This window comes from Hippocampus guttulatus, chromosome 1 (assembly GCF_054856545.1).
Source record: "Hippocampus guttulatus isolate MCC_2025c chromosome 1, RoL_Hgut_1.0, whole genome shotgun sequence".
Taxonomy (NCBI): Eukaryota; Metazoa; Chordata; class Actinopteri; order Syngnathiformes; family Syngnathidae; genus Hippocampus; species Hippocampus guttulatus.
In genome coordinates this window covers 29,910,854-29,926,935 of record NC_141261.1, presented here as the reverse complement: position 1 = coordinate 29,926,935, position 16,082 = coordinate 29,910,854, and the positions used below count along the sequence as shown (strand labels likewise).

At 43.8% G+C, this 16,082-nt stretch overlaps 1 protein-coding gene across 1 annotated transcript; it reads right to left on the bottom strand.

Moving 5' to 3' along the window:
- Positions 1–10: 10 nt before the first annotated feature.
- Positions 11–14,469, bottom strand: LOC147211311 (heparan-sulfate 6-O-sulfotransferase 3-B-like). Its single transcript, XM_086106363.1, has 2 exons — positions 13,643–14,469; positions 11–1,413 (listed from the first exon to the last, which is right to left on the bottom strand). The coding sequence occupies exons 1-2, from the start codon at positions 14,170–14,172 to the stop codon at positions 690–692; spliced, it is 1,254 nt and encodes a 417-aa protein (XP_085962489.1). The 5' UTR covers positions 14,173–14,469; the 3' UTR covers positions 11–689.
- Positions 14,470–16,082: the final 1,613 nt, after the last annotated feature.

Here is a 16,082-nt window from a genome sequence, read left to right as displayed (position 1 = left end):
GGCCACATGCAGCTGCATGCATCGTTCACCGTAACATAATTTGATTTGTATTCTCAATGTAGTGCTTTCAATAAAACAGTCACAATCTTCTTGCAGCTGTGGAGCAATTTTCCATGCTTGGCCGTGTGTTTTTGTATGTGGATAACAGAAACCACATGGGGCCGGAAAAAGATGCTCAAGTACAAATTGATACCACAGGATGCTGTATATTTTTATTAACAGAATTTCCGCAAAGGAACAACCTTGATTGAGTCTCACTTGTGGAGGTCAGTGAGTAGGAGGCAAGAGAGACGACAGCCAAGTTGTGCTTTGATTTTCTGACCTAGCCACAAAGTAAGCACAATAATTTAACGGTGAACACAGCACTAGAACATTACAGAGAAAATCCTTAAAGTCCATTTATGAATTTTCTAAAACTGCTGCACCGTTTTTTTGCAGACATACACTTCGAGCCAAATGTCTCAAACATTTGGCTTTGCTCATGAAAGTTAAATGCATTTTAACTTTCACTTTAACAGCCATTTAATAGCCATGAGAAACAGCACATACAAAACGTTACAAACACATCCATCATAAATATTAAGACACCTTTTGGCCAGCCAACAAAGGACGAGGGGAGGACAGAATTTGGCAGATTGACAGCAAAGCGGAGGGGAACGACATTCAGCTTGGTCTATGCTATTTCCTCATCACCATTGCACCACCTGGCTGTTATAGTCCTCCGTTGTGGCAAGCGCCTGCTCCTCCTCTTTCTCAGCTCCTCCTAATCTCAGCAACTGCGCCAGGTAGATCCTGTGGAGACGCTGCTTCTCCTGCCGCCGCCGGAGACGCTCCCCCTGACGCTGCTTTTGGCGGTTGTACTGGTAGCGCTGCAGGAAAAGCTCCTTGGCGTACTCATAGAGCTCCACGTCTAGGGCGTTCAGCCCCTCGATGCGCCACTGCACTTTCTTGTTGATTCCCACGCTGGCGGCGCGCGTGCTATTGATTTGCGTGAAGGGCCGAATGAAACGCAGGTTGAAAGTCCGCTCAAATAAGTGTTGCGTCTTTCGCTGGTACTCGGTCAGACCGTAGAAGGCCATGTTACGCAGGTTGGCCTTGGCGCTGGCGAGCAGCACACGGCCTCGTTCCAACTCGCTCATAGACGACATGTTGTAGCAGCCTACGAGGCTGAGGTCAGCCAACATGCGCACCTGGCGGTTGTTGGCGAGGTTGGAGGGACAATCCATGAAGTCTGCCAGATTCACGCCGGTCCAGTCCTCGCCGCTGTAGCAGGCTGGAAGTTCGTCCTGAGTGGGTGGGTGGCCGTCACACATGTGCAGGGCGGTTTTCCAGGTGGCGCCGCGCTGTACATGCTTCCACTCACTGAGGAAGCGTGACACAGGGTCTCGTAGCATGGTGATATAGTAGAAATTCCTGCAGGGAAAGCAGAAAGTCGAAAAGATGAGGTGTGCGGCTTCCAGGCAACAGGTTTTTAATGACGAAAGGCAGATAAAGTGTCTCCATGACGCTGTGTCACGACTGTTTGTGCTCCATCATTTCCTTAAGTGATTTTATTTCCGGCAATAAGCCCGGTGCTAGTTTGAAAAAGACTACCCGGTAGGTAAACCTTCAGTGTGCGTATCATGCTTGCAAGTCTCTCAGTGATCGCAGTGATATTCAGGAATGTTCTGTCAACATTCTTATGCAACAAAACTTAAGCAGAATACACGCGAAAGAGCAAGGCCTTTGCTGACACCAATCCATTTTTCCAAGTGAAAGGAGATAAAGAATTCTTCTAAACACACCCCACACCACGGGATTATCAATTATATTATATTATATATTATATTATCAATAATATTTTAGAGGCATCTCATAATCAGGCCTTTGTTGACTTTGGTTGGAATACTGGGGATTCTCAAATTGGTGCCCAATGATCAGTATATGTGTACCCTGCTTTAATTGTCGGCCACTATTTCATTAAAGTGGGGTCCACTCCTAGGGTTTTATTGTCATTCCCAGTGCGAGTCTATTTCATAGTGCAATGTAACTGGGCGAATGGGTGGAGTTTTCTTTCATTTGGTATTTTTGTACATGGGCACAGGTAGGCTGGTTGCGCCACTGTGGGCGTGAACACAGCCGACCTACCTCCTAACCAATTCAAGCGGCTACGCTCATTACCTTTAAATACCGTACAGCAGAGCCGCATACAGTCTTTGACATTGCGCAAGCAGAAATAGACTCCAAAGGTGTTTCAGTGAATTTGGCAGTACATCCAATCAGGAACTGTTGGCCGTGTGTAATGAGCACACCACCTCCATATCCAGCACCTTTACCTTCAAGATCATCTGTTACAGGACACATCAACAGCTGCTGCAAAAACTGGTTTGAAGAACCTAAGACTTTTTGCACAAACTGTCAGATACCAGAGGTGAGTGAGTGAGTGCTTATACAGTGCATTCATTCATTCATTCATTTTTCAATCCGCTTTATCCTCACAGGGGTCGCGGGGGGTGCTGGAGCCTATCCCAGCTGTCTTCGGGCAGTAGGCAGGGGGACACCCTGAACCGGTTGCCAGCCAATCGCAGGGCGCACAGAGACGAACAACCATCCACGCTCACACTCACACCTAGGGACAATTTGGAGTGTTCAATCAGCCTGCCATGCATGTTTTTGGAATGTGGGAGGAAACCGGAGTACCCGGAGAAAACCCACGCAGGGAGGCCGGAGCTGCACTGTGAGGTCGACGCGCTAACCACTGGACCACCGGGCCGCCCTTATACAGTGCATTTCTCAAGTGTTGCTGCTTTCAGGTTTTACTGCATTATAAGAGCTCTTTTGTATGAAGAAGGGCAGTTATTCAGTTTCTCTCTGTCGAGCACAGCTGAACAAAGGACATTGCTTGTTTACCGAGGAGATGTCCTCTCACTTTTGGAGACACAGACACAAGCAACATGTCAAGGGCCATCGTCAAAGTCTCCAAGCGATGAAGAGAACAACATCTCAGGGGTCAGCTGCATTTTAGCGCGTCCCAATATTTTGAAAAAAATAAATAAATAAATAAAGGTCGCATTTATTTGGAATCGATACAAAAAAATGGAGATAACTGTCACGGTGGTATTTCATCACCAACAGATACATGTTTTAATATATTCATCCTCCACTACTGATCAAATTGACTCTGTTATATTGTCTAGTAACTAGTACAGGGTACCTCCTGCCCCCAAAGGCAGTACAAGTTGCTGTAAACATGACATTAGTGGAGATGGAAACCTTGCTTCATATGTCCACAGTTATAGAGCGAAATACGTGAGTGCATGAGGGTGTTGATGACTAACGCAATGTCAAGAAATTGTGTTTCTACGAAGGTGGATAGCCTCCACGGGTTGTTTGTCATTTCCTTGAGCTGATCACACAGTCGACCTCCTCCAGAGTTCATCTCTGTAAAAGATGAACTCTGCAAGGCTATATCGTTTTTGAACCCAGCCGCCATTATTCCCTTGAGTTGAGTGATTACCAAAGCGCAGCACAGGTGAAGCAAGAAGTCGGCTCTCAGTATTTTTCCAAACAGCATAGTTAAAAAGGAAATAGAAATCGTACACAAAGATCGGATGACCTTCTGGTTATCAGCGGCAGAAACCAAATGCGCATGTTTTTCCATGTCATCCTGCAGACTACCTCTTGTGAGTTTTCAGGCAACAGCAAAGCGAAGTACTTCAGATTCAGAGACTTTGTGAGAAAAATGCCCTTTGAAAGCTTAATTAGTCCCTTTCCAGCACATGACGCGCTTCATTTCGCAGATACAAATCCTCAGTGTGGCCTATTCATATGGGATAGAGGCTAGGTCGTTAACAATTGATGGTTTATGAGGTCTTGTGTTTTGTGTGCTTTTTCGTTTGCGGCACCATGACTGGCAGATAACAAAGATGACAAAAAAATTGCATGAATGTTTATTCTGACCGCTGCACATTCTGGACAGTCTCAGTCAGGGACATGCCGGCGGGCATGGGTACCCGGGCACCAAATATTTACGACCCTAATTAACTTTGTTATACAGTAGGGCCTTGAGATATTAGCGACACGACTTGTGTTTTTCTAGATACGAGCCGTCGTTCGTCGATTTTTTTGAAACTTGAGATATGAGCACAATATGGTGGTGATTTCAGATCGAATTAGTAAATATTCAAAAAGATGCTTCATGCTGTTTATTGTCATTGTTTTACTGTTTTCCGTTGTTACAGAAAAAAACCATGTAATCAGATTACAGTTCTAGTTCTTAAAAATGGGGATTCATTTGAAGTATTACAATTTTCATGCAGAGCGATGCCAACAGCTTGGTTGTTTATTTGAGCCCTGAGTGCAACAAGTTGATACAGTGTCATCACAGCTCTGTGCAGCCCCACCTCCACTTGCGCTATCGTTGCTGAGAGAGTATGGGTTGTCTCTCGAGGCGAGGCACGGTAATTGGCTGTGGAATGTCCTCGAACCGCGAACCGGTTAAAAGAAAAAACCCGAAGGCAACTAACAGCAAAAGATCAATATTTGCCTTGTTAATTGGCTCATCATTGCCTCAAGGACACCAAGCTACCCACATTAAACCCTTGGCCTAAACTCATTTAGCGTATCCTCTTGAAAACTCCAATATGATGCTTCATGTAATCTTAAGCAATTTATGATACACACTCTTGCTATGTGCCCGAATGGGAGAAGCAACTCGTCGAGGCAAGATGTAGATTACACCTAGCTCAGAGTGTTGATTACTTGCACGATTAAGAACAAATCCGGGCCAGATATGCTTGCACGTGTTTCTCTCTGGAGTAGTATTATAGGCAAAAATGAGACACAAAAAAAACCCAAAAAGAAAAACAAAAAGCACCAAGTGCTCTCTCTGGTAACAAGGGAAACGAGTTAAAGACGCCGCTTGAAATGCATAAAATGTGTATATTATGTTATCATGTCATTAACAAAACAATCATGGGGAGGACACACACAGAAAGGCCAGAGCCCAGATTTGAAGCCCCATCATCAGCACTGTAATGAAAATGTGTTAACCGCACATTCACCAGCTTTAAACTATTCTTCACGGGTTAGCTAAAACATTCAAGAATAGTTGACTACTCAAACTAATGAGCCTGTTTTGTTTTTAGGCAGGCACGGGCATTTGATTCTGGCTTATGACCTCAGCGTGCCTCATGGGACCTCACTCACTTCGGCAAGGAGTATATAATTCCGGTAATCAGCCTGTGTTACTTACCATTGGCTTACAATTAAGAACAGACCACATTTAACATAAGAACAACATGGGAAGAAAACAACAAGAAGTGCTTCGACTCATCCGGCAGGCAAACCAGCTCTAACTGTCGGATGAGTAGGAGCATTTGTCAAGTCAAGTCAAGTCAACAGTATTTATAGAGCACTTTCAAACAGCCATCGCTGCATACAAAGTGCTGTACATGGAGCAATTTAACATGCACAATAAACAGTAAGACAAATCGGTAATAAAGGCGGTAGAAAGCACCAAACAGTAAAACTGTGAATTTTTATTTTCCCGACCTGGATTTGACACCTCTGGAAAAAAAGAAAAACAATTATTGGTGAACAATACATTTGCATTCACTTGAGGCATCATCACTTTTTGACGATGTCAGTGTTTTTTTGCATTCTGCAGAGGCTCACTTCTTTTTACAATATTTATGTGTGAGTTGCATCAGTAATGCAAATCACCATTGTGGGTTGTGTGATTGTATCTTAATATTATTTCATAGTTGTGTGACAATTATAAATAAACAAAACCAAAAAAAAAATCCTCATAATTCGCCTGTAGGGTTAATGGGGGGTTTATGATAGTTGTCGTAATCCTGGAAAAGAACTTTTCCAATGTAAAATGTTTTTGAATGCTCAAGAAATGTGAGATTGGAGTGGCCTTAAGGCACAGGTGTCAGAGTCAAGGCCCAGGGGCCAGATCTGGCCCGTCACATCATTTTATGTGGCCCGTGAAAGCAAATCAAGCATGTCAAGTTGCATGATGTTTGCTAAAGTCTGAAGCAAAATTTGAAAATGTCATATGTAATCCACAATAACAGTGATTTTTCTTGACATCTGATTTTCAAACTAGTTATTCATGAATTTGTTGTGCGCTGTGTATGTAATATGTGGAGGGGATTAAACATTTATATGGTTTCCCAAGGCGGCCCGGTAGTCCAGTGGTTAGCACGTCGACTTCAGAGTGCAGAGGTACCGGGTTCAATTCCACCTCCGGCCTCCCTGTGTGGAGTTTGCATGTTCTCCCCGGGCCTGCATGGGTTTTCTCCGGGTACTCCGGTTTCCTCCCACATTCCAAAAACATGCATGGCAGGCTGATTGAACGCTCTAAATTGTCCCTAGGTGTGAATGTGAGCGTGGATGGTTGTTCGTCTCTGTGTGCCCTGCGATTGGCTGGCAACCGATTCAGGGTGTCCCCCGCCTACTGCCCGAAGACGGCTGGGATAGGCTCCAGCACCCCCCGCGACCCTAGTGAGGATCAAGCGGTTCGGAAATTGGATGGATGGATGGATGGATGGATGGATGGTTTCCCAAAATTCATAACGGCCCTCCAAGGGCAACCGTAACTACAATTTGGCCCACGACAAAAATGAGTTTGACACCCGTGCCTTAAGGGGTTCCGCTGTACAGTGACAATAGAGAACCTTAAGCAAGGAATGTTAAGGAACAACCACACTCTCTCAGTGAATAGTCCTCTTTCCAATTGGGAACCCAATCCGGGGATGCAGAATGAAGGGAGTGACCCCCTTCGTTCTTGTCGTATACAAGGTGCTATTTTGGACCAGAAGGAATAGCAAAAAGGCGAGGCTTCCAGAGAGCAGAGGGGCTGTCTGGGCATGTACACATGCAGGATGAGCGTGATGCTTTTGCTGTGGTGAAAATTAAGTGACTACATGAGGGACTGCAGTCAAGACAAGTACAACTGCATGATTTGGAAAAGTGGCAAGGTGTGTGTTTGCTTTTCGCACACATTAAGGGGCATATGAATCAGAAATGGCGCGATGCCGCGCACTTGTTTTGGCTGCGCCGATGCTCCCATCGACTTAAGTGTGCCACTTCTGCACCGTCATGAAATGTACGCGCATGGATGGAGCGACCTTGAAATCAGGACGTTCCCTGACAAATCTGGCAGTGCGCATTGTCCCAAAGACTTAAAGAGTCTTTTGACTCTTGTGTTCTGGAGTCTGTAGGACTAGCGCCTCTCGAAGGAAAAACATCATGTTGCACATTTTGAGTCATTTCACAGCCACTGACAGTGAGCGAGTGACGACTCTCGCCGCCGACTTGGCTGATATGTGCTGACGTGTGGCCAGGGGTTCGGGCACACCTGTCCCATATACTGTACGCTTAGCGACTGTGTCCCTGCGACATTACAATGACGGCAGACCATCTACATTATGCCATCTAAATTGGTGAAAAAAAGGATTCGTGCCAGCAGACTTTTTTCTTCACCTGTGAGGAGCATTTCCACGCGCTGATGGGACTTGGACTGTGCGTTGCTCAGCAACCTGGTCAACTCTCAAGTTGCACCATCTCGTCAGCACTCAGTTGAGCACAGTATTCTGATTAAACTGCTTCAATTTGATTTTTTTTCACAAGTGAATGCAAAAACACATCCCCATTGAAAGTAACCTGCAGATGAGCCGCACATGTCACTGGCAAGTTCATATCAAAATCATATTGTGACATATTTTCAAAATGCATCTCAAGGGAATACACGTGCCGCGTGAATACGCCGCGATCCAGATATTCGGGCTACCCTTCAACTTCACAGAATGACGTTTATTTTGTTGTTGACAGGAAAATCGCAGCACCATGAAAGTGCACCAGAAAGGCATGTAAGAAACTGACTTAAGTGCATAGGGTTGAATATGTTCCTAGATCAGGGGTGGGCAAACTTTTTGGCTCGGGGGCCGCATCGACTTTTAATTTGACAGAAGGGTGGGGTCAGCACGAGCTATGGTACATAAAAAAAAAAAATAATAAACTGCATTTGTTGACAGTCCATATCAAACATCAACAGAACAAAAGCATGAAAGCACTGTATTAATATCCTCTTTTTTCATGAGAACAGTGTTGTTGATCACCTATTTTAGCCAGTGCATTGCTGCAGATGGGTTGTGATCAGACCAGTAGAAGTTGAGCGATACAGAGGTCCGTAGGTGGTAGATAAGATCTCTTTCCCTCCGCCCCCCCCATGCTCTGCAACTTCAAATCAATGCGCCACCTGGCGTTGAAATGCCTGTCATTACAAGTCCACATGAAATGAATTCAATCATTCACATCAAACCTTAATTGTGTACCAACCTTTGGCGGGCCGGATTAAAAAGACCAACGGGCCGGATCCGGCCTGCGGGCCGTAGTTTGCCCACCTCTGTCCTTGATACATAACATTCTGGAAATCTATACTCATATCACCCTAGCTTGTGCAGCTTTAGAGTTTTAGTCTCAACCTTTGCTTCACTTCTTAATCTTGCATCCCTGTGAGGTCTCTGCCTCGATGTCCTTCATGTCTACACTACAGCAATAGGAAGGAGAAATGGGAGGCTGCAGTCAGCAAAGGTCAGCCCAGCCTACGCGAATTTATGAAAGGCTGCTGGAATGAGGTGCATTTTGTGCTGCTGCTACTGCTTTACACCGCCGTTCATACCCGTCTAGTATATAATTAACATTATGGTATCATGGGAAAATATGTTACTTCCAAAGGTGACGCTCTCTCTCTCTCTCTCTCTCTCTCTCTCTCTCTCTCTCTCTCTCTCTCTCTCTCTCTCTCTCTATATATATATATATATACACAGCATATATATATATATATATACACACACAGTATATATATATATTTTTTTTTTAATTTATATTTATATATATATATATAAATAAAAGACTGAACTTCAATCTATTCGACTGGATTTGTGGATTAATCTCTCCCTTCTTCCTCCCTTGTATAATAAAATCAGACTTTGAGTGCCCTAATCCTTCTAAGGAGTGTGGAGATTACCAAGATCCTCTGAATATCTTACATTTCTCACAACAACTCAAGACATGGCTCAGTGTCACAAGGTCAGAGGTGTATGTTTAATGTGAGCTTTAACTATGAAAAAAACAAAAAACATACAACCCACCCCAGATTCTATCTAACAATTTGGGGCCCGATTTTCACACCCAGCGCAAATCTGGCGCAAGGCACAGTCTTACTGTATGCATTTGATGAGTTTTCTTTCTTTTGATATTTTTACCAACATCTCTCAAAAGTTAGAATTGGGTGTAACCATTGTGTGTTGTTGTGTAATGGGATGTAGCAGGTTGCGGCAATCCCACAATTGAATTCAAATCAGGGCGGTCGGAGCGCACGCCATCTTGAAATTGCGGAAACAGAAACAGAAACAGACTCGCAGGTAAACTGCATGCTCTCCCCTTGCAGGTGATGTACTCGGTCGTGCATGTGACATCGGCAAATGCAGATTGCATTGAACCGACGTGTGTGACCCCCCCCCCCACCCCATTCCCACACATAGTTGTGTCGCACGGTCAGGGGGGTGCAATAAAGATGATAATGATTAGAATTTCTTCAATGAATAATTTCTACAATAATTCAGAGGGATTGTCCTACACTGGTGTTATATCTATGAATGAAATAAGATGACATCCACCACACACGTCCACAGGGCGTCAAATCTGTCTGTCCAAAATTAATTAATTCATTCATTCAGTCATTTTCCAAACCGTTTTATCCTCACAAGAGTCACGGGGGCGTGCTTGAGCCTCTCCCACCTGTCTTCGGGCAGTAGGCGGGGGACACCCTGAACTGGTTGCCAGCCAATCGTAGGGCACAGATAGACGAACAACCATTCCTGCTCACAATCACACCTACCGACAATTTTGAGTGCTCCATTAACCTGCCATGCACCCGGAGAAAACCCACGCAGGCAAGGCCGAAGCCAGAATCGAACCCTGCATCTCTGTACTATGACGTGCTAACCAGTTCACGCCTATTTGGAATATATTGATGATTAATAACATCACAATCGTCATTTTTTCATTTGTTCTTGTGTTTACTTTTTGTTTGGTTGAACTCACATTTTTTGTGTTGGTTTCATTTGCTGCTGTGCTTTGTTCTTTTTTGTTGTTGTGTTTTGCACTTCAGGGCTACTGTGTGAAGCTAAAAAGACCATCGCAAATCCAGGTGTAATCGTTGCTGCATCGAGGCTTCACTGGCCGACGAGGAAAAAATGAGTTGTTATTATTGTGAAGAGACATGCACACTAACAATGCAGCTGTAGGATCTCTCAGAAGTGACTAAAATAAACCTATGGTGTCAGGTAATGTACACCTATCGACCCACAAAAGGTGACTAATCACAACATATGCTGGAAACTCTTTCCGACTCAGCAAGGAGTAAGTATGCAACTCAAATGTGTGTTTCAAAAGGCAGAGCTATACCAGAGAAAAATATGCTATCTTGAGCTGTTGATGGCAAATAGCAACTGCCATCCAGTTTCCACTCACTAAATTAGTCACTTATATATTGGCACAGCATTCAAAACACTGATTAATTGTGAAAGTTTGAGTGCTGTAGTAACACTTTCATGCAACAATAATGATAACCTGTAACCTGATAGCTTGCTAAACTGTCCACTGTATTGACCGCTGTCCCTGAAAATGTTAATTAAAAATCCAGCCAAAAATGACATTGTTTGGACAAAAATATTGCGACACATCTTTTAACCCTCCTGTTGTCCTCATTTCCTGCACACACCCTGTGTCCTCCGGGTCAAAATGACCCATCTTCACTAAACCCCCCAAATAAGCAGCTAAATTGAATTTTAAACACCAAATGTCATATTACTTGAAGAAACAACTTGTCCTTCACCACATTATGTGTGATATAGTTCTCCCTCTTCACTTGGATTTCTATAGTTTAAGAAAAGGAAAAAAAGTGCGAAAATGAGTTATGGATGCATTTGTATTCATTCCAATGGTGAAAGTTTCTTTCTTTTTTTTCCTCCAGTAAACTATTTAGGACAATGCAATACAAGACAAAAATATGAAAAATAATATAACCCATTCAACTAATTAGCACATGTAGCGCAGTATGCAAGTGCACAGCCTTTGCAGATATATTTCTTTCACCTACAGCACGCAGTATGTGTTTTACAGTCCTTCTTTTGAGGGCAGAACTGGCATTTCTTCTTCTTACTTGCCCTCGCTGGGGAAGTGGCTGTGGAAGGTGGATCATCAGGTTTCTCAGGAGCTCCTGTACGTTTTGTTCTGCATGCCTGCCTTGTTGGTTGTATGCTGCTGAGGACCATGTTATTTTGCCATTTTTGGAAAGGAAAGTCTCTCTTTCAGCTTCAGGGATTTCTTCTTGTTCTGAAGATGATTCATCATACTCTGGGTTATATTCCTCCCCATCTTCTTCTGATACATCCTCTACTTCCTCTTCTGAATCAGTTGTCTTGCTGGACAGCAGAAATAATCAGCTCTAGAGCCTCTTGAATGTCATAACGCACACTCATGGCGTCAGCACAGAGAGAATTCGGAGTCCTGTCCTCTGTAGCACCTTTATAACCCCTTGAAATCCACAAAAAAGTGTTCTGCCATCTTCGAGAACTTGTCTTGTTTATGTCTGCTACTGTCTTGTTCACGTGTTCTACTAATTGATCTGAGACACGATCTGTTTTAGACACAACTAAAACATTGAAACATTCTATGGTGTGTAAATAACTTGGTGACCTTGATTTCAACCCTATTTGCCTCATGGGTCATTTTGACCCGAAGACCACCTTTGCACTTTTTTTGTACAACTTCCATGGAAATGTGAATAAAAACAACATTTCAATTTTTCGGCAGTTGGGGCCAATCTAGGAAAAGTCATAAAATTTCAAGTTAAAAAAATATCATTCAGGGTGTTTTTGGGGCGTTTTTAACACAGTGATGGGTCATTTTGACCCGAGGACAACAGGAGGGTTAACCAAGCAGTCATCCATCAAGGGGTGGGAATAAAAGCCTTCAGTTTAACCTGAATCTTATTGTCATTTTTTTATCTTACCGAAACATTTTTTTGGACAATTTTATGCTGCCAACTTTGTTTTCAGCCTGACTGTGCTGCTCTCTGGTACACAAAGCTTAAGCTCTGTAAGTGCGGAAGCACTTAAGATCCTTGACCTCAACCCCATCAAAATCCTTTCGGATAAACTACAACAGAGATTGTGAGATTGGAATAAATCAAATGACTATATATTAAGTACAGTGCAGTGTCAAATATGCCCAATGTACAGTTTATTATTTATTTATTAGCACTGTACTCCTGGCATTATGGGTGAAATGATACCTGTTATTCCTCCAGTCGGCTACCTTCCTTTCTCATGCACTCATCGGATCGAGGACAATGAATTATATTGCAAATGTAATGAGTGAATTGCAACCCTACGGGCAGTGCCATTAAAATGAGCGAATACTGATTTTTTTTCTTCAGCAATTCCCAGGCTTGCCACTCCGTGAGGCAACTGCCAATTGTGGAACAAACGAGTGCTGATTTTCTCCAGTCCATTATGTCGAATTGACAGTATCGACTGATGGAATTGATTCTGACTTGATTCAATAAGCTTCAAATTCAATCTGATGGCTGTTTGAAGGTTGGTTAATGGATTCTTGAAAGGAAGTCTTCTTGACAGCCCTGACCTCCTTTGTCGACCCTCTTTAACGCTCTTAGGAACATATGGAGATTTGCTTTCGGAACCTTTAACACGCAGACGGCACACCTCAGAGCAGCCGACCCTGCTTAAGTGATTTACTTTGTGGGGCTTAACACTCTGGCTTCTGTAATTACAGTAAATTGAAACAGACCTGCGGATGCGCTCGGAGGCCTGCGGGTGATTGAGGCAACAATTTAAAATGTGGCAAGTGTGTCGGCAGTGCATCTTAAACTGCTTGGTATCGTGTTTGCTGTGCCAGTGTAGAGCATTTGCAAGTCATGATCACTATACATTTGCTCCATCAGTATTTGTTTATAAACTGCCTGTTAACAGTGAGCATAAGCAGGATTGTGTCGGTTTTACCCATTCTGTTGTCACCCAGTTCCTTTGAGAATTGATTATCATCAAACTTTTGATCATGTTTGCATAGATTATCTGCAACAAAATTTCCCACTCCACATTAGGATCACACAAACAGTGGCCTTATTGTAAAAAAAAAAATAATATATATATATATATATATATATATATATATATATATATATATATATATACTGTATATATATATATATACTGTATATATATATATATATATATATATATATATATATATAAAATCATTTACTCAGTTAATGCAATTCACAGAGGTGGCACCTGAAGTTTGTCTTTGGTTCTGGCAAAGCTGTTATATTTTTTACTAGAGAATAAAAATGGTTCATCTGCACAAGGAACGAGGGCGGTTTTAATCGAGAATCTATGTCCAGGTGTTAATCAATATCTGGGGGACACGGGCCTTAGTGACCGGATTCAAGTACTGTATAAACACAAAACTATACCTCGATTTCAGTGCTGATCGATACGGTCACGTTTGTGGCGAATGTCAGTTGAAATGAGGTGAATATATACAGCCGAGTTGCATGCCTCACCTTTTTCTCTTTTGGGAACTTTTTTTGTCGCGCTTGTTCATCACCACGGGAACGCAGCTCGTGAGCTCGGTCCAGTCGGCGTGTAAGCCGCAACTCCAGCCGGTTGAGAAGCGTGAAAAGAGCCACGACTCGCTTTTGCCGGGCCGGTGGCAGGTGCATTTTCTCTGGCCGGGCATGCATTCGCAGGGCTGCTCCAGCTGGATGTTCTTAACCAGGTGGCGTCCGAACGTGGTTCCTCCTGTCTTTTGGATGTGCAGGAACACCATCACGTCATCTCCTCGGATGTCAAAGTCCACGTGTCTGTCCAGGTCCCGCTCCGTGAAGTTAAGCGTGAACGCGGTCTTGTCGGGGAGGTCCTCGTCCAGCTGCTGCTCTGGGCTGAGGGATGAATATTGCTCGAAAAGGACGCTCTCCTCACGTCGGAAGTAGCAGGTTTTGCTCTCCCCTGGGCACACGTACTGGTAGCCTATCATGAAGCAGAGCACGGCCGCAATGGGGATGAAGATGAGTCTACTAAACTTGTCCTCCATGGTAGAGGCTCAGTCCGCGGACACAAGCGAGACGCAATCCTCCTCCCGCGCGCCTTGCATGCTGTGGCTCCACTCAGGCTTGGGCAGGGCGGTCCCGTTAGCTCAAGTCCCAACAGCAGGTGGGCAATGCCGCCACTCGGGCGTCCTGAATCGGGACAGATTCCCTCGCCAAAGTTGACGCCGTTACGTTGTGAACAAAACGCACGCAACTCATGCGCATCGCGCTCTCTGGCAGAACGCATGTGCGTATGCGTTGGTGTGCGTGTGCTCACCTGCATGGGGGGCGTTCCTGCGAGTGCGCTCGCCACCCCCTGTGTTCATGCCTTGTAATGCAGCTGACAGAAACTCCGCGATCCGGGAAAGCGGAAGTGGATCAGCACCGGCTTCCGCTTTAACGATCCTTGCAAAATAAAATTCGCGCTGATGACCATCGAGAGAAACTATTTCTCAAGGGGTTTTCATACTACAGTAGTCATTCCAGCAGTCCCCCGCGACCCTTGTGAGGATAAAGCGGTTCGGAAAATGGATGGATGGATGGATGGATGGATCGATGGATGGATGGATGGATGCACGCACGCGTGTGTGTGTGTGTGTGTGTGTGTGTGTGTGTGTGTGTGTGTGTGTGTGTGTGTGCCTGCGTTCGTGTTTGTGTAGATTTGGGAAGATTTTTCAGAAATTTAAGATGAATATACTATAATCCAAACCAAGATATAACTGATGCAGAGGAATCCAATGATGAAAAGGACAACGTGCGGAGGTTGATGTCACATTCAAATCAAAGAATCCCATCCAGTCTTGATCTTCATCCCCATCCCGATCCTATTGGTTAATAAAGTGTGTATGTGTGAATGGGTGCTTCTGAGGATTTGTAAAGCACGTTGGGCACCATGTGGTCTAGATAAAGCGCTATTCAAGTGTTTACCGTTTATCTGAGAATCAAGGTACGCTGTCAAATGTCACCAGGATGACCCCAGGACCCCCTGATGGACTGACGACAGCAAATCTCTGCTTTAGGCTGCTCTTGATTGTATCCATTCTAACCACTGTCGTAAATTTGGAAGTTGCTAACCTGGAAAGATATCAGCACATGCATTTGATGTCCTGCTCGTGTATACAAATGCAAAAAAAAAAAATCTACAAGCAGTTAATGGGATGTAAAGTCTGGTCGGATGGTTTTTCGGTTCACCATGTCACTCCGAAAATTCCACCTGTCAAGGGTGACTGACTTTGACAGATGGGATACAAGACCAGGCTGTTGTCAACAAAAAACGCTGACAGAGACCACAGACGTTTGGGACAACTGCCACTCATTTATAACCCAAGTACAAACTTGTGGTACACTGCCCACTCAAGCAGTACATGGCAAGCAAGCCATACAAATATGACAAGTTGTGGCTGTGAAAAAAAGTGTAGATGTGTTCCTGAAAAGAATCAAGGGAAGCAAATGGCACTGGAAACGAATGCATTTGGCAAGGGGCACTACCTTAAGTTTTAAATTCTTCACTTCCTCCACTCATGATGTGGGGCTGCTCCCTCAAAATATTGACCATGGTGGGGACAATCATAAGACAAGGCTGAGAAAATAAACTGACAGAATGGTGAACGTGTCTGAAAAAATCTATCTTGAAATATTGGGAGCATGTCAAGTGCAGTTTTGGGATACTTTCCTTAATATGCATTTAAAATACACAAGATTACACTTGGAACACAACAGGTGACTAAAAAAAAAAATTGTGATCTTTGACCCAAAATACCTTGTAATAATCAATACACCTAAAGTCATCTTATTATGCATTTTAAGATAAGATAAGACATCCTTTATTTGTCTCACACTGGGGAAATTTACAGCCTCCAGCAGCAAGAATGTAGGCAGAAAGAAGAAGAAAAAACAAACAAACACCGTCCAATTA